The 19,266-nt window shown below is 45.7% G+C and overlaps 2 protein-coding genes across 2 annotated transcripts in view; one reads left to right on the forward strand and one right to left on the reverse strand.

The window, feature by feature from the left end:
- LOC102873537 (IST1 homolog) overlaps positions 1-1,285 on the reverse strand; it is a 10,238-nt gene extending 8,953 nt beyond the window's left edge. The window contains exon 1 of the mRNA XM_006878872.1: positions 1,198-1,285. Coding sequence (XP_006878934.1) covers positions 1,198-1,285 — 88 coding nt within the window. The remainder of the gene's footprint in view (positions 1-1,197) is intronic.
- A 5,585-nt stretch (positions 1,286-6,870) lies between these two features.
- On the forward strand, positions 6,871-12,383 carry ATXN1L (ataxin 1-like). Its single transcript, XM_006878634.1, has 3 exons — positions 6,871-7,005; positions 8,947-9,014; positions 10,197-12,383. The coding sequence occupies exon 3, from the start codon at positions 10,314-10,316 to the stop codon at positions 12,381-12,383; it is 2,070 nt and encodes a 689-aa protein (XP_006878696.1). The 5' UTR covers positions 6,871-7,005; positions 8,947-9,014; positions 10,197-10,313.
- Positions 12,384-19,266: the final 6,883 nt, after the last annotated feature.

Here is a 19,266-nt window from a genome sequence, read left to right on the forward strand (position 1 = left end):
GTTTATGAAAATTAATAAAATATAATTATAGAAAAAAAAAGGTCATGTATACAAGAAGCTGAACTGCAATCTCAGAGGCGTGTGGTTCAAATCCACCAGATGCTCTTCTGGAGAAAGAGGGGCAATCTCCTTGTGTACCAGTCAGATCTGACTTGACGGTACACACACACACACACAAATAATAAAATTAAAACATTTAAAAAAATAGATGGAGTGAAAGGAAAGACAATAAGAGCTTGTTTAGGGGAGCTCTGGTGGCCTAGTGGTAAGGAGCTGCAACTACAATCCCAGAGGTGGACGGTTCGAATCCACCAGATGCTCTGCCAGGGAAGGAGGGACAATCTCCTTCTGTACCAGTCAGATCTGATTTGACAGTACACTCACACAAAAATAATAAAATAAAAATTAAAAAAAAATAAGAGCTTGTTTAGGCACTGCAATTAACTACATTAATTAACAGCAATGTTATAAAACAAAATGTAGATGAGTGATTGTATGAAAAATGAATATTGTCTATAAACATGTACTCAGAATAAAGATGGCATTTGAATCTAAGATAAACAGAGCTCTGTGCCTGGAAGGAAACTTTTGCCAAATTCAAAGTGGGAAAATTTTCATTGTTCTAGACATCTCAGTGGGGGGGGGAGAAAATCACAGTAGTAGCACTAGACTTGCTTCAAATTAATGCTGAATTGCTATTACGCCAATACTAACATTAGCGAACATTTTTTGTGCACCACAGCATAGTCTATATTACAAACAGAACTCTGGAATGATAGATAAGATTATTGTCCTTATTTTACAAATAAAGGAGCTCTTGTGGCCTAGTAGTAAGGAGTTGTGCTCCCAACTCCAAACATGTGGTTCGAATCCTCCAGCAGGTGGAAGATGAGCAATCTTCTCCTGGGCAATTTACAGCCTCTGAAAACCTGCTGAAAGGTCAGCGTCTCATAATCAGAGACCATTAGTTTATCAGTCCATGTGGCCACTGGTATGAGCAAAGAGCAAAATACAACAGAAAAGAACTTGGACTTAAAGAGAGAAGATAACACTTGTCAGCTGCTACCCCCATTCAAGGGGTCTAAGGCCATTTGCTATATTTCCATGAGCCAGAAATAGGAGATATATTGTCTCAGAAATTGCACTGCTCAGTGATCGGAGAGGCTGCTTGCTGTAGTGCTTACAGTATTTACTCACTTTTCTTTTTTTCCAGGAGTTTTAGGCGGCTGGCAACCAATTGCAAGTTGACCCGAAGGCGATCTGCTTTGAAGCCAGTGCTGAACATGTTGCCACAAGCCAATTCCAAGAACGACTGCTATTAAAAAGAAAAGGAACAACTTGCAAATCACTTTGCTGAATAAATTTCCCAGAGAACGAGTTATCACCGTTGCAGGGAAAGAAGGGGAATTCAATCTTTGCACACCTACATTACTCATTCAACAAATTCCAAATGGGGAATCCTTGGCCTAAGTGTACCTGCCTCTCAGAGGATCCATTCCCTACCTGTGAGTCATGGCATTCAAATAAGAAAAAGATTTAAGTCAACTAATTCAATCATCAATGTTTTTTATTCCTATTTTTGAGAATTCTGCAGGGAAGTTTCTAACAAAAATGAAAGTCTTTGGTAAATGTCTGAGGAAGTCGACAGGGAGGGGAATCCCCTTCCCCAAAGGCCATATTAGCCACTTACAAGACTCTTTCTAAATAAAATATTAATGCATTTAAACAAAAAAGCCCCAATGGAATCTGGAGAAGCTACATAACATCAAAGGGCACAGAAAGAATGAGGACACAGCATTGCCCAGAGACGTAAATAAAACTTTGAATTGCCTATTTTTGCATTTGGACACTTTAGAAAAAGTTTTGGAAAACAAGTCAACGCCAGGCACCCACATTTTTCCAGGAAATGTGAAATCCACAAAGTATTCCCCAGAATGTCAATTTCTATTTGGAATTAGTTGTTTCTGCCATTGACTTCCAGCTACCCGCTGAAGCAGACAAGCAGAGTCATGTGACGTGAGTGTCTGGAAAAAAACCCACCAACCAACCAAAAGCCACTTACTTCTTTTATGATGCATGCAGGTTCCTAAGTATCAGCACTTCTCTCTGGTTTTATCTCTTTAACCTCGAAAAGAGTTGAGGTGGTTGTCAGAGGTTCCACAGTCTGCTTGATGGGCTTAGCAAATCACTCAGACCAATGAGGAACTGGGCAATGCCGGAGAACAGGTTTGAAACACCCTGCTTAAAGAGAACCAGCCCAGCAGGGTTTGTTTGTTTGTTTTTTCCCTTACCAATGTGTAACTCAAGCTTTTCCATCACAAAAATTCAATCTACACTAGACAAATTCAGCAGGAATACAGAGAAAAACAAAAGGAGTCAGAAACAGATTAAAGCTTAACTTTGCAAACTCTAATACCTTTTAAAAAAACCCTCTTTTCATTTTATGTCATTTCTTAAATCTCAGTGGAAGGAAAGGAAAGGCTTTCAGTGAGAAAGACTGAAAATACATGGGGCAAAATAGAGGACAGAAATGAGGAAATAAGAAAGGGGAACAAAATATTTAGGAAAGAAAGTGTCCCAGTTTGGGAGATATCCAGGATATAATATGTAGTTATTGAATGTAACCTCACCAAAGGTAACCCAATCTGGGACACTTTCTTTCCTAATTATGTACTGGATCAGCTACAGGGTAAAAGACCCTGAACTTACTTAATATTATTAAGGTTTTAGTTTGAATCTAAATATTAGAGAATATTCCTGATTTGAGGAGATGACTTGTTTAAGTTTCATAAATCGAAAAACTGTATTTGTTAATTTTATCCCTAGCATTTCTGTCAAACAACAGAGCTTCCTACTGTCAAGATGTAGAACCAAAGAAATGGGGACTGCTTGGAGTTTAAAAATTCTGGAATAAGATAAAGCGAATATATGACCCACCTTTCTGGGACTGGAGCACCAAACCAGGAAATTACCTGTGTTTCACCAATCAAAACATCTGGTTTTTTTAAACAGACACGCCTTTTCACTACTCATTTTGCTAATACTGTCGGCTAAAATAATTTCCCCTTCTCCTGTTACACACCTTTGTCTATGCTTTCAAGTTTGTCCAAAAACCAATTCTCTGATTAGATATCTTATCTGGGATAAACTGACTAGAGTGCAATTTAGTCCAGGAGTTTTTTATCTTTTATCTGTTAACAGTGAGTTTAGCAATGAACTAGAAACCAGAAGGCCATTTATTGCTCAGATGTATTCCCTGAGTGACCACAAGATTTCCTTCTTGATTTAACTGAGAGAAAAGGAGATTGTAGTAAGGACTAATATTAATATTCACTAAACAAAACCCTTTGGTGATTTTGATAACTACATAACAGTGACCATTAAGGAGCCTGAAGGGAGGAGAAAAGAGTGGGGTGAGGGTGGGGATCAAAGTGGGTGAAAGCGGGATGTTTGGTAAATCTGAATATCCTTTATACCCATCCCAAGTGAGAATTTATAAAAATAACTTCAATTTCATGGGTTCCCTAGAAGGAATCTTAGCAATTATATCCTTCACTGGTGTTTTAACGTACTAATTTTTTTTAATTTTTCAGAAGTAATACAACCTATTTTTAAAACGTATAAAATCAATAATAGCATATGCTGATTTTATGATCAACACTCAATCTCACTTTCTACCCCAGAGGTAACCAACCTTAACTGGATGTTAAGTGACCTTCAACTTCCTTTCCATATGGTACATAAATATATGCAACAGTTATGTGCTTTTAAGTTTTTATTAAATATCATACATAAAATGTACAATTTTACCCCCTCTTTTTTTTTCACTCATCCAAATGTTTAGAGAGCTCTTCTAGCTACATCTCACTCCAACCCCTTGGTTTGATTCAAGGTCCTCATTTTGCAAAAGTGGAAAACCACATCTTAAGTACGGAATGGCTCTCTTAAGAGCAGTTAGCAATACAGTAAAGATCCCAGCCCAGCCAGCACTTTTCAGCAGACTTGCCGGAAGTCCAGGCTGGGTTTAGAAGGGGTCGTGGTACTAGGGATATTGTTGCTGATGTTAGATGGATCTTAGCTGAATGCAGAGAATACTAGAAGAATGTCTATCTGTGTTTCATTGATTATGCAAAGGCATTTGACTGTGTGGATCATAACAAACTGTGGCTGACTCTGAGAAGAATGGTAGTCCCAGAACATTTAATTGTGCTAATACGAAACCTATACTTGGACCAAGAGGCAGTAGTCAGAACAGAGCAGGGTAACACTGCATGGTTCAAAATTGGGAAGGGTGTACGCCAGGGATGCATCCTGTCTCCATACCTTTTCAACATGTATGCAGAGCAGATTATCCAAGAGGCTGGGCTCTATGAGGAGAATTGTGGCATCAGGATTGGTGGAAGATCTATTAACAGTCTGTGTTATGCAGATGACATAACCCTGCTTGCTGAAGCTGAGGAGGACCTCATGCACTTGCTGCGGAGGGTCAAGGACTGCAGCCTTCAGTATGGACTGAGGCTCAATGTCAAGAAGACAAAGATTCTCACCACTGGACCTACTGGCAGTGTCAGGATGGATGGCGAAGAGATTGAGATTATTCACAGCTTCAGTTTGTTTGGCTCCACAGTCAACACTCTTGGCACCAGCAGTCAGGAAATCAAAAAGCGTATCGTGATGGGAAAGTCTGCTCTTAGGGGCCTCTCTAAAGTACTCAGGAGCAACGGTGTCTCTATGGAGACTAAGGTGCGCCTGATACAGGTCATGGTCTTTGCAATCGCTTGTTATGCATCAGAGAGTTGGACAATGACTAGGGAGGGCAGAAGGAGAGTGGATGCTTTTGAGCTGTGGTGCTGGAGAAGGGTACTGAATGTACCATGGACTGCCAGGAAAACAAACAGATTCATCTTGGAGAGGATTAAACCAAGCTACTCCTTGGAGGCAAGGATTCTGGGGCTTCGTCTGACATACTTTGGACATGTTGCCAGGAGGGACACGTCCTTGGAGAGGGACATCATGCTTGGGAGGGTGGGGGGACAGCGCAGGAGGGGAAGACCCTCTATGAGATGGATTGATTTGGTGACTGGGGTAATCGGGATGGGTGTGTCAGAGGCAGTGCGGTTGGTGCAGGATAGAGCAGGGTTTAGGGCTGTTGTGCATAAGGTCGCTATGAGTCGCAAACGACTGGACGGCATGTAACAACAACAACATTGTTACTTACTTAATAGAGTTTGCAGAATCTGAAAGGAAAAATTCCACTTAAAACACAGCCTCCCCAATAATCAAAATTTCCCCCTCAGTTTAGTTTTCATTTATATGCACAATTTTCTTTTCACAAAGTTAAACTAAAACACAAATTAAATTCTTCTCCCCCTCCTTAGTCAACTTTCATGTTACCTCCCAACAGTAATAACAATGAAATCACTCCCAACATTTCATAGTCACTCGGCCTTTTTCCTATTAACTCAAGCTGCTTCTGTCTATATGAAGGCATTCTTCTAGTTCTCTACTAACTTTTAGATCTCCTATGGGACCAGAGTGTTTTTTGGCCTCATGGACAGAAAGGGATGCTACCAAGCCAAAGGTGGATTATTTTAATATGCAGCTCTCTGACTGGTTTTAACTGTTTTGGGTCAAACATTCTTCTAAGTGGTAAAGCACTGGTCTGTCCATTTGCTGTACAGAGGTTTGCTGTACTCGTTTGCTGTGATGCTGAACACTGTGACACGGATGTGTCAAATGCTATAATGGTTACCCATGGTGGACAGAGTTTGGTGGAGCTCCCCGATAAAAACAAGCTTGGAAGTAGGAGTGGCTTCACTTCCAAAATAGCTTGCCTCCAGAAACCCTGTGAACTTGGAGAAAAGATGAAAGTTATACAAATGTTCAGGACTTTCATTCCTAGGGTCTCCGAGTCTCTACGCATTGACAGCACTTATCAACAACACACATGTGGCCAGAGTGCTCCTGGGAGGCAAGGATAGCGAAGCTCTGACTCAATACTTTGGCCATGTTGCTAGGAGAACCTATTTCTTGGACAGGGATATTAGGCTTGGGAAGGTGGAGGGTCAGTGAAAGAGAGGAAGACACACTCACCCCAAGGAGATGAATTGACACAGTGACTGCAGCAACGGACTCAAGTTTTTCAGAGATGGTAAGGAAGGCACAGGATTGACAGCTTTCAGGTCTGTTATTCATGGGGTCGCCCGGTTGTCCTGGACTCAACAAGCGCCAAATAACTATGAGGCCAAGTGGGTGAGGTGTTTCGCTGTCAATTCAAGGGCCTGTGATTCAAATTCTGCTCCGCGGAAGACAGATGGACTATCTCCTTCCGCGTGGATTACAGCCTCTGAAAACCCACTAGAGGGTTAGCTACGAGCTCATTTTAATTAGCAACGAGTTTCAGTTGGATTGGCTTTTTCAGATCTATTAGTTTCATTGGTCCATGTTCTTGACTCCCTTAGGTTCAAATCTCAACTTTTTTAAAGAGTTCTTTTGCCGACTCTGGGTATCTAGAGGGCGGACGGTTCCCTTATTTTCCAATGCATGAGTCGCTTCGGAGTAGCCTCAAGTTCCCAAGAGGCGGCGCCTACAAATTAAGCCCTTTAAAGTCTAGAACAGGGTTCGCTGGTGGCCACACCTCAGGGCTGCTTGGGAGTCCTTCGACTGTAAAAGAAGAGGGACATTGCGGAGTCACCGGTGATGGGGCATTCACACGAGTCCGTCCGCGCCAGGCACCGTCTATCCAGCGCAGGAAGGGCTGCGGGCGAGGGCCAGGAGGTCCCCCCACCCCCACAGGGTAGTCCCCGGCGTCGCTCCCGAGGCCGGCTCGTGACGACATCTCCTCGCGCCGGGGGCGGGGCGCGTGACGCAATCTCCCGGCGCCCGGCGAAGCGGGGGGGAGGCGCTGGGTGTGGGGCGGCTCCGGGGCCGGGGATGGCGGCGGCCGCGGCTGCGGCGGCTCCGGGACGTGAGAAAGAAGCCCGGGGAGTGCCGTGAGATGGGCCGGTGAGTGTCGCCGGCAATGAAGGCAGTCAGTCCGGCCGCGCTAAGTTCAGGCCCGAGCTTAACGCTCCAGAGGAAGTAGCCCCCCTGATCCCGTTTACCCCACCGGGCCGGGGCCCGAGAACCGCGGACAGTGGGGAGGGAAAGAGGCCGCGCCGAGACCCCCGCGCGTTTCTCTCCAGCCTGGCCGGGAAGGCGGCATCTCTGCGGGTGGGGTGTCCGAGTCCGCGGGGCGGGAAGGGGGCCCCCTAACAAGGAAGCGCTCCTTGCGGGGCCTCGCCTCTGCCCTTTTCTGCTTGGGGGTCGACCCTCACTCTCTAAACTCGAGATTACTCCATTCATCTCCCAGAACTGGGATGGATGGGGTCGTTCACTGGGAACTGTAGCCCTCCTCTCCTCCAGGCTCACCCCCCCACCCCGCGCCTGTCGGGGTGTACCCCTCGTTCTCTGCGAATTCAGATCCCCGGTGGGGTTCAGTCTCTTGATTCCCGGCGATGGGGAGCTTCGTTCTGCGTGATGTTGGCAGCTGCCCAGAACCGTCTCTGGTCTCGTTAGCTCAGTTGGGGGTCACAAGCTGCGTCGTCTTGAGAAATACTCATTGAGCTGAACTAGAAGCTAATGTTCCAGCTTCTGCAATGTGTTTGGCATGTGAGAACCGGGCGCTCAAGGTTGCCTCTTTGTTGTCATTCCCACAGACCTTTTGCGTTTTTCAGTCCTTTTATTAGACTGTGTGCTGAGCACTCAGTGGCCTCTTAGAGACAGGTTTTCTTTAATGTTTTGCTTGCAAGGGACAAGAACCATTCTGTGATTGGAGGTGTAATCTCAGCTTCTTGTTAGAATAAAAGGGAAAGCTTACTGCTCCTAGACACTGGAACTGCTGGCAAAGGCAAAGATGCCTGAATCCACTGAGCAGTTTGTGTTTGTGGAACTAAGTATTTGTCTTTCTGCCTTACTTTCCTCTACTTCATCTATTGTGTAGTTCTTCCTCTTGTCTGCCCTTTAAGATAAATGTTTATAGAGGCCTGGGGTCTGTAACACTTATGCTTTAAGTATAGAGTGAGACTTGCTAAGTTCTGCAGGGCTGGATAGGGCTGTGGGGAAATTTCTTAGATAGTACTGAGCAGTATTACTTTCTGTGTTCTCAGATGCCAAGATTCTTTTCTGTGTTTGACATTCAGTGGCATGTGTAGATTGAGGTGTTCATAATTTACTGGATGTTTTGTTTCCCCATTGTTAGCTATTTGAAGACCAGGATGATATTTTCTGTCATACCTGATTGACTCCTTGGTACAAAATTGTCTCAGAAGATTTTGCACACACATACTAGAGTCATTTTTTTTTAATCTGTTAATAAGATTTTCCTCTGATTGACTCCCCCCTTGACCTCTTTTTCTGCCCCAGAAACATAAATAATTGTACTATTTTTCCCTCATAGTACTTACTGCTTTTCCCTTTAAATAACTTCCACATTGCTGTTTTCATCAACACTAGGGAGGGATGAAGTCCATGATGAAGATTTTTCTCCCTCTTACTTTCCATTGTTCACATGGGAACAATGTTGAGTCTTTTCCATTTATTTGTAGAGTTAACTGAAATTGGGATTGGAAGTAAATTTACTCTTTGGGGAATTAGTATGGGTAGAGAACAAGAATATGGTGTTAATGAAAACAGTGCAGTTTGACACATGGAAAATTTTTTCCAGGAACAGAGCCTTACAAATTAGAGTTTAAGAAATAGTTTCTTTGTTTTGTTTTGCTTTTAAAAACTCTAATTAATTGCCTGGACTCTCTGGATAAATGTCCTCTTACCTCTGGAGAAGAGGGTAAGGCAAGGACTTGCTGTTGGCTCTAATTTCACTATAGCTTTGGATGCCCTTTGGTGATATTGCTGGTGAGGGTCAGAGGTCAGGCTCCTGCTTATTTCATCCATACTCCTGTCTTCTAGGCTCCCAGGCCAGTCGGGTGGAGACTGCTTCTTACTACAGCTGCTCGGAAGCACCACTAGATGCTCAGGTAATACAGGCACTTTGTCTTCTTACTTGTACAGAAATACCTGGGATGCAACGGGAAAAGGTAGAATAGAGTACAATGTAGAAATCTCTTTTCAAATGCAAAGAGCTGGTGCCTGAGTGGAAGAAATAAGTAAGTTCAAATACAATGTTGAAGTGTTCAGACCAAAAAGATGCTGTCTGACAGTGGACAAAAGAGCATTTTTGAAAGATGACAATAGGAGAGGGGAGAGAAAGAACTTTCTTAGGATTCATGCAGCAGGGCTTATTTTTTAGAAGAATGGAACCAGAATCTCAGGAAGTGATTCATGGAGCAGACCTGCAATGAGAAAAAGACCCATTGGCAAAAGAAAACACAAAAGCAAAAAGGTGGCACTTTGGAAGTGGTAAAAAAAAAAAAGAAAGAAAAGAAGTTCTTGGCAGCTTAGGAAATATGAAATGTTATGCATTTCCCCCCCTCTTTAGGGAGCAGGAGAAACAAATGACTTATACAGAAAGCTGATATTGGTACCCTCCCTTTTAGTGGCCAAGTTTAAATGTAGTGGTTCCTGAAGCAAAGCAGATACTGGACTTTATAACATTTTAAAAGACTCAAGCAGAGACCTGTAACCCTTACTAATACTTGAGTTATTCCTTGAGGGAGTAGTGATAAGGGGCAAAGGAGGAAGAGGATTGAGCAGAGCTTGTTGGGGGCAGGGGTTGGTGGAGAGGAATAGGTGAGATCATGATCCAAATTAGGCTGGGGAAAGGAAGCAAGGATGAGGTCATACATTCAGGGAAGATGATGGCACGTTAGTCTTTGGTAACAAAAAGAAGAGAAACTTCAGAAAAAGAGCCAGCAGCAAAGACCATGTGTTCAGATCACCCTTGAGGGAGAAGGCGGACAGGAGTCATGGTCCTTCTTAGAGGCATGACTAATCATGAAGCTGTTGGTCTCTCTGGTTGTGCAGCCCACAGGTTATTTATACATCATCCAGTGCTTGTCTTTATACCCCTTGATGCTTTGTGGCTTCTTTGACTGTCTCTTTCATGTCCTAGGCTGGATGAGTAGGGGAATCATCCTTGTCTATCCCCTTTCCCCACTGTCCCTTTTGTTACATCTTCCTCTGTGGGCACAATTCCCCATATTCTTGTTCACCCCTAGGTTACTTTGTGTTCTTTTTGACTCTGATTTGTTCCCTAGCAGATGTGGGCACCCCGGCCAACAGCAGCAAGGGGTGCAGGGAAGCCACAGAGAAGCCCCTTCTGATGCCTCAAGGAGCAAGCCGACCCCTTCCTGACTCTAGGAATACCACAAAGCAATATGAAACCTGTTCATGAGAGGAGTCAGGAATGCCTTCCACCAAAGAAACGAGACCTCCCCGTGACCAGCGAGGATATGGGGAGAACTACCAGCTGCTCAACTAACCATACACCCTCCAGTGATGCCCCTGAATGGTCCCGGGGGGTTGTAGTGGCTGGGCAGAGCCCGGCAGGAGCCAGAGTCAGCCTGGCGGGTGATGGAGCTGAGGCCATCACTGGTCTGACAGTGGACCAGTATGGCATGCTGTATAAGGTGGCTATGCCACCTGCCACCTTCTCACCAACTGGCCTCCCATCGGTGGTGAACATGAGCCCCTTGCCTCCCACATTTAATGTAGCGTCTTCACTGATTCAGCATCCAGGAATCCACTATCCCCCAATCCACTATGCTCAGCTCCCATCCACCTCTTTGCAGTTTATCGGGTCTCCCTATAGCCTTCCCTATGCTGTGCCACCTAACTTCCTACCAAGTCACCTTCTTTCTCCTTCTGCCAACCTCACCACCTCTCACCTTCCTCACTTTGTGCCATATGCCTCACTCCTGGCAGAAGGAGCCACTCCTCCTCCCCAGGCTTCATCCCCAGCCCACTCATTCAATAAAGCCCCCTCAGCTGCCTCCCCACCTGGCCAGTTGCCACATCACTCGAGTACTCAGCCACTGGACCTTGCTGCAGGCCGCATGCCCATTTATTATCAGATGTCCAGGCTGCCTGCTGGGTATACCTTGCATGAAACCCCTCCGGCAGGTGCCAGCCCAGTTCTTACTCCTCAGGAGGGCCAGTCTGCTCTGGAAGCAGCTGCTGCAAATGGAGGACAGAGACAACGAGAGCGAAATTTAGTACGACGGGAAAGTGAAGTCCTTGACTCCCCCAGCAACAAAGGTGAAGGTCAAGGACTGGTGCCAGTGGTGGAATGTGTGGTGGATGGACAGTTGTTTTCAGGTTCTCAGACTCCACGGGTGGAGGTAATGGTGCCAGCACACCGGGGAACTCCAGACACAGACCTTGAGGTCCAGCGAGTGGTTGGCGCTTTAGCTTCTCAGGACTATCATATGGTGGCAGCTCAGAGGAAGGATGAACCCAGCCCCCTCAACCTGTCACATCATACCACCGACCATCAGGGTGAGGGGCGAGGGGCAGCCAAGAACCCAGCAGAGATGGCAGAGAAACATCAAGCCCGTGGCTTCTACTCTCAGTCCCATCCGGAACTGGTGAAACATAGACCTTTACCCAAAGCAATGGTTGTAGCCAATGGCAACCTGGTGCCCACTGGAACGGACCCAGGCCTGCTGCCCATGGGCTCAGAGATCCTGGTGGCATCAAGTCTGGACATGCAGGCTAGAGCCACCTTCCCAGACAAGGAGCCAACACCACCCCCCATTACCTCCTCCCACTTGCCCTCCCATTTCATGAAAGGCGCCATCATCCAGCTGGCCACTGGGGAGCTGAAGCGAGTGGAGGACCTCCAGACCCAGGATTTTGTGCGCAGTGCCGAAGTGAGTGGGGGGCTGAAGATTGACTCGAGCACAGTCGTGGACATTCAGGAGAGCCAGTGGCCTGGATTTGTCATGCTGCATTTTGTGGTTGGAGAACAACAGAGCAAAGTGAGCATCGAGGTGCCCCCCGAACATCCCTTCTTCGTCTATGGCCAGGGCTGGTCCTCCTGCAGCCCTGGGCGGACTGCACAGCTCTTCTCTCTGCCCTGCCATCGGCTCCAGGTGGGAGATGTCTGCATCTCTATCAGTTTACAGAGCTTGAACAGCAACTCAGTTTCTCAGGCCAGCTGTGCTCCCGCAGGCCAGCTGGGTGCCCCCCGAGAAAGGCCTGAGAGGACAGTGGTGGGACCCAGAGAGCTATGTGACAGTGAGGGGAAGAGCCAGATGTCAGGAGAGGGATCACGTACGGTAGAGCCCAGCCAGCCTGAGCCGAGTGCTCAGGCCTGCTGGCCAGCTCCAAGCTTCCAAAGATACAGCGTGCAAGGGGAGGAGGCACGGGCCACCCTGCTCCGTCCCTCTTTCATTCCACAGGAGGTAAAACTGTCTATTGAAGGGCGTTCCAATGCCGGAAAGTGAACCTCTCGCCCAGACCAGGACTGGGGCTTTTCCCTAGAGCTCAGCCTCACTGGGAGCAGACAGGATTTGCACACTCCGAGCAGGGAATGGCTCTTTTAATAGTGAGGTAGGGAAGGAGGGGAGGAATGAAAGCAGCCTCCCTAGGCAGGGTCTACTGCTCATTACCCTACGGCATCCTTTCAGGACAGTCCCGAGGGTGCCCAGATGGGGATCAGGAGGCCTGGGCCAAGGAAGGAAGGGAGTGCATAGGATAAGAAACATTCCAAATATCAGGGCCTCCTTGTTCTTTCCTCCTAAGCCCTAGCTCCTGCAAGGGGAAAGGCCACTCTTTGGGAGCAGGTGACGAAGGAAGGGAGCAAAGAAAGAGCCAAAAATGATGATCCACAGCTTATAGTAGCAGTTAAACTGTCTGAAGTTGGTTTTTTTCCCCCTTTCTTTTTTGTGGTGGGGAGGACGGGAGGCCCCACAGTTGGAAATGGGGGGGGGTTCCCCACCCAGAACCCTTCTTTTGAGAGATGTGCACTTTAAAGGGTGATTTTGTTACAGATGTCTGTGGCTGGGTTTGTGGGCAAGGAGCACTCTGCTCTACAAGACTCTGCTTGATCCTCTGCTTTAGCCCTTCCCTATCTCTCCTCACCATTCCTCCACGAAGCTTCTGGCATCTGGGGGCTCAGGGGAGAGCCAAGCCCCTTCAGCATTCAGAATGAAGTCTCACCTTGCTGGGAACCCTTCTGGGGAGCTTTGTGAGAGAGACCTGATGGCCAGGCCCATGGCAGAGGCAAGGCCTCTGGGAAGGTAGCTAACCTAACAGAGCTCCTCCTGCTTGACTTGCCTGATGAGCTTTGAAGTTTGCTAGTGGAGATGGTGACTCTTGAAAGAACCAGTAGACTCTTTTCCCAGGCACCTGCACCCCTCCTTTATCCTTCTCTGTTGTGCCTAAGTGCCTGCGCTGCCCCCTCTGTGTGCTGCCCTAACCTCCCTGCATGGTGTCATGACCTGGGCCCAATTTGTAGCTGCACTGCCCTTTCCCTACTGCTAACTTAAAGGTTTGTCCACTCTGACCAGGATCTCTAGTTTGATGTGTAGAGAGGTCTCTCTGGTTTCCCCTTCATCAATAGTCTCTATTTTTAAACACTCAGAATCATGTCCCCTCCTCTTCTGCTCCTGAGCGGCTTGGTGGAGAAGTAAGAAGGGAGCCTGGGCCATGCCTATGCTGGTGTTCTGAATACAAACCCCTACCGCGATCTTATTCCGCTGCCTCTCTCAGCATTCAGGCTTCTCCAGGCCATTGCCTCTCACTGCCAGCTCCTAGGTTCTTGAATAGTCTTTGATAACATTTCAATGCCTGAAGCCCCTTAGACTTCATTTTGTGGTAGACTATCCCTCTGTGAGTAGTAGTTTTGGTCTTAGTTGGATCTGCTCTCCTGTTTTTTAAGCCCACATTTTCTTCACAACTTTTAGCATCAGCTCAGACTGTGGGATTCCACTGGGTATTGGGATTTAGGCTCCCCTAACATCTTTCAGGTGGGTGAGTGGTTGGTGTTTTTTTTGGTGGTTTTTTTTTTCCGTGGGTCTTTAGACTCTTGAAGGCAACTCAGGGTATTGTTCGCCCAGCTCTTTGGTTAGGCTTCTCCCAGGAACTGGATCCTGGTATTCCCTTTATAAATGTATTTGAACTGGCCAAGGCCTAAACTGTAATCAGGAGTCCCAAGCCTCTGGGGTCTGATCTCTTCTCTGTCAATAACTTTAGACAAGTGTTGTGACCTCTCCTCTTTCACTTCCTCCCCATCTGCCAAATGGGGATGAATACTCTTACCTACCTCCTGGGGGAAGGAGGAGTTCTGAGAATGGAGTCATTCTTAGTGTTCAGGTGCTAAAGGTTGTTCTCCTGGGGGAACAGAGTGACTGAATGGGCTCATTTGCTACAAGCCCTACACTCCGATGTTTCATTCCTTGAGAGCAGTTATCTGGTTGGCTAGCTCCTGGAGATTCATCCAAAGAAGCTGCCGACCTGGCCGTGAGTTCTTACGGCTCCGGTTCCATCAGAACCAAACACACACCAACCCCGTCTGGTAAACACTCAACCTTATACTGCATTTGGGATCATGTCCTTTTCCTTCTCTTCCCCATTTGCTCTGAATGCTGCTTTCCCTGGTTATTTCCTACAATGGAGGCCTTGTGGGATTGTCTTGAAGAATCTCAGATGACAGCCTTGAGAAAGCAACTCATTCTTAGGAATTAGTGTTTGCGTGGGTTTCTCAGAAGCCGCCTTCCTCGTCAGAAGGCCCATCAACTGAATCTAGTGACATGTACACAGTAGACACTCAAGAAATGTCCACCAAGGCCCCCTGGCTGAGCATCCGCATATGGGAGCTGTGGAAGCAAACCTGCATCTAGCTAGATACAGGCCAAGTGGTTAGAATGAAAAAAAAATCATCGGCTTGAGTTCGATGTGACTTCCAGCCTGCTAACTGCCACTTGATCCTGGAAAGAGAAGTCCTTGTGGACCTTGGCATGTTTGGCCCTGACCTTTCTGCTGCTGTTCCTCTTCTGTCTCTTCCTGGTGAAGCAATACCAGCAGCTCCGTGCCATGTATATGTAATATATTAATACTTGATTTTGCTGAGCTGCAGAGGTGTCTTGTCATGAAGTATGGTCTCCCAGGAAAAGAAACTGTGCTTTAAATACTGGTCAGTGCTGTGGCGTTCTCTTGCCTTCCCCCCACCCCCACCCCTGGTTCAGTCTTTTCTTCCAGGCACAAGACCTAAATGTAACCTGTGATATGTCCATCATTACTTCTAGGAATTTCTTAAGTTTGCAAGAGCCTTGCGTGGCGCTGACAGATTAAGCATTTTAGTGGGAAGTTGTCATCTTTTTAGGAATGGGCAGTTGAAGGAGGAGGCCAGTCAGTCCCTTGTAGGTACTTCCAGCACGCATGGCTAGAAAGGACTCCAGAGTCTAGCACTGTGCACAACTGCATATGCCAGTCTAGGGGAAGGGAGAACTAGTTAAAGAGGAGATAACACATTCATGTCTTAAATAACTGTTCCTGTCAAGATTAGTGTGCCAGGGGGAGGGAGGGAGGTGGAAGGCAAGAGGCCCTAACAGACCTGGACTGACCCTTCTGCATTCTTAGTCCCAGTTGGTCATAACCCCAAGGACTTTGGTCTGTGCTGCTTTGCCATTGCTGCTGACCGCTCGCTTCCTGCCTGTTGCCCTTAACAAGCTCCCTGTCCTGCAGGTCTTGGACCATGTAGATAAAGTCTAGGCATTCTGCCCATTCTTACCTGTGTTCGGTGTTACTGTTTTTAGCAAAGTCGTATCAAAGAGGGATGGTGTGAAATGTTACTGGTGGGATGGTGAATCCAAAGGGATATGTGGCTTTGATGCATGTCAGGCATCCTTCGGCTCCAGATAACCCATCTTGAGGGAGATATATGCAGGCCCTAATATGGTATTATCTGGTTTTGTATTAACTTTTTTTCTTTTTTGGTATCTTGTGTCCTGTTTTTAAAAATAAAAGGAGAACCAGGTTAGGGCCTGTGCCAGAATCCATTTAGGTGGATTCTAGGGTTGAAAGGTTTGAAATTTGGCTAGCATAGTGCTTTAAGTGGGTTTTGGTTTTATTTTTTTAAACCAGTGGGCATCATAAGAGAAGCACACGGTGGTAGTGTGATTTAGCCTGCAGTAGGCAGGCACATTGAAAAGGGTTGTATGATCACACTGGAGATGAAGGACAGACATGGGTTGACTGGGAAAGGGCCTTAGTCCACTGGAGTAAAGATAACCTAATACATTGAATTTGCCACAGGAGATAGGGCACAGTCTCAGAAGCAAGGTAAATAGGGGAAGAGGCCAAGTTTTCATCTAAGCCACGCTGAAGCTGTGAAACTTTACAGATGGGGAAAAAGCTACACTACAATTGAAGAGCTGAATCAAACTGAGTTGGATGTTGGTCAGGAATCTACTAGCCCTTTGCTGGGAAACCTTCAGGCTCTAGCTTGCCTGGGGTAAGGATGGTCTCCTGCATTATGCAATAATTAAACAAGCATCTCGGTCTTTGCAGCTGTCAGTTGCTCTTTCAAATTTAGGATCCATCTTTGGACCAGAAGCCTGGTCTGTGCTGAGGATGCCACAGGCCCTTGAGATGCTACCGTCAACTGCACACTCTCCTTCCTTGCAGACTATGCACAGTGCCTGGGCGGAAGGAGGAGAGGTGGTGCAGTTTGCCCTGCTGAGCCTCCCCAGCAGGAATAGTAGTAATAAATGCACTTTTCACACTAAAAGTTTCTTTATTAGTTCTCCATTTAAGCCTCCATCCTCCCCAAGTAGACTGCAGACTCAAAGTCTGTGTGATCCCAAAGCCATTCCACTGCAAACGCCCAGCAGTGAAGATGGCCTCAAGTTGGGTTCCTGTCTGTAGCGTGTATGGCAGCAGCCCATGTGCCTTTACCTATTGTCAAACTTGCATTTATTTCTGTCTTTATGACTGTCATGGGGACTGAGGTTCTTTAGAGAGAGCTGATGACACAGTGGTTTTACACTCACCCCCTGGACAGGGAGTTTGCACGTAGTTGTGAGCTGTGAGTGGTTAGTGTATTGCTGGTATTGCTGTCGGCAGGGTTGATCCCTCACTTGCTTGATACTCTTATCGCATTCAAGAGAATCCAGATTGTGTTGGGGAAGAGACTATACTCATGGCAAACCTGAAGTATTAAAATAAGGCTGTCCCCTACAACCTTCCTAGTTACACACAGGATCCCTGTAGCCAAAACAGTATATGTTCCAGCTGCAGAGAGCAAACTGCTCTCAGCTTGCACAGCACCTTAGGGGAGGGGAGAATATATGGATAGGGACTGGGGTGGAGAAGGAAGGGTGGGATTTTTGTCATCCAGGTGCCTTTAGTGTCCTGAGGAGTAGGGAAGGCAGGCACTGGGGAGGTCTGGATCTAATTTGTGTAGGAGTTCCCTGTAGATAAATTACTGATCCCTCAACTACTATCCCCAGTATGTAATGGCTGAATTAATATGTAATCAACTGCATTGTATCTAAAGCCTTAGAACTAGTCAGGTGCTCCCCCCACCCAATACCATTTCTTACCCTCTAATCCTACCTGATCTTTAACAAAGCATTAATAATTCTAAGGATAATCTCTATTTTGTTGTGCTTTTTTGTAACTGTTTTAAATAAATCAATTTGTACTGTATATTTGTACTTTTGTGAGATCCTTTTTGCTGTTTTACCATTTTAAGTCTCTGTACTTGGCTACACAGATTGTATTTTTATTGTTAATGCTCTTCTTATGGATACCTGCATTTAACTTGTGGACTATGTAAACACAATATATATCAATATCTATATATCTATCTATATAAACTACTAGCTTTTCCTTTTGGTGTTTGCGCCTTCTTCCTGTCCTGGCCTCCGTTTGTGGCCACTGGGTGGGGGGTAGAAACTCTCTGTGGGAGCTTTTGAAATGTAAAGCCAATGGTGCCCATCATCATGTGGTGAGTGTTGAAAAGCTCACCCCAGGTTTAAGGGCAGAACGTATGAGCCAGTCATAGGACATGATTTACACAGTCTGTATTTCAGAAAACCAGAAGTCTATCTGTGGACTTAAGATACTAGCAAAACAATCCCAAGGAATTGGAGGTGTCCTCACTTTTTGCCTTTTTCCCTCTGTTCTGTTCTTTGCTGGGAGTACTGCCAGAAATTGCAATAATAACTCTCCAATCATAGCTACTGTTCTGAGAATGTTTGCCACTAGTAAGTGGTAAAATAAAGATACATGATAGTACCTTGGATACATTTATTAAACATCTAGTGTGGTGCCAGAAATTCATGCCTTGTGATAGATTTGTTCTTAATCTCAATTTTCAGATGAGATAACCAAGACACAGGTAACTTGCTTAAAAAGACACAACTGTTAAATGGGCAGTTTTCTCAGCCCAGGATTTTGAGTTTCTGTTAAGTCAGTTTCTCTTAAAACAATCCATATAAAGGGCTCTCAGTAATCTCTGGCACATGGTGCTTGTTTACTATCTCAAAACCTCTTGGGTATATAGGGTCTCAGTATGGAGCTCTGTGAGACATTTGGATCACTTAAGTATGTTTCTTTTAAATGTTTTGTAATTTGTAATTACGTTACTAACAAATGGGTATTCTTCAGGACTGAAATACTATTCTTTCAGGAGGCCTGGAATGAACCCTAGTTTAATGAGAGTCAGTTAATTAACACTGTTGGGCAGTCTTGAACTTACAGAGGTCAGAGTGTAGTTCAAGTTTCCTTGTTTTGATATTGGAAGAGGTCCACATTTTTTGAATAGTTATTTTTCTGGCTTCCGTTTAACTAGGGCACTTCCTTCTAGACCTTAAGGACGATAATTATCTAAACTGAATACAACTCTTGGTGCAGGCTGAGGAAAAGTTCTGTGCTTATTTGGTGCCATCAAAGACACATTCAGAAATGACCTCAGGTCTGGGCTCTTCCAGAGCATCACAAACTAGTCCTTTTGCTCCAGCTAAACCACTTTTGACTTGAGTTCTTATAACACCTTAGTTCTGGGCTTTCCTCAGCAGCCTTTATTCTCCTCTTTGGCTCTGCGTAATAAACGAAAAGATGGCTTCTCTATTCTCTCAAATGTGAGTTGCTTGACGCAGTGGATCTTAACTGCTGCAGCCATTTTTCTGTACATATTCTAGATGAAGCTGGCAGCTGACTGGGGTAGAAATGTAAATATCTGACAAAAGATTCTGTTGGGAAAAGTAGTCAGCTCTTGAATTTAAAGTACTGCACACTCCATTAGAAAATACCAGTTAAGGAAAGGCTTCTATTACTTTTGCATTTGGAAAATGTAAATGAAATAGCCTTTGAGACTCTAGA

This window comes from Elephantulus edwardii, unplaced genomic scaffold (assembly GCF_000299155.1).
Source record: "Elephantulus edwardii isolate Elephantulus edwardi_28Jun2011 unplaced genomic scaffold, EleEdw1.0 scaffold00001, whole genome shotgun sequence".
Classification (NCBI taxonomy): Eukaryota; Metazoa; Chordata; class Mammalia; order Macroscelidea; family Macroscelididae; genus Elephantulus; species Elephantulus edwardii.

Bases quoted from the DNA above. Each gene is read 5' to 3' on its own strand.
- ATXN1L (XM_006878634.1), top strand. From the start codon at position 10,314: ATGAAACCTGTTCATGAGAGGAGTCAGGAATGCCTTCCACCAAAGAAA.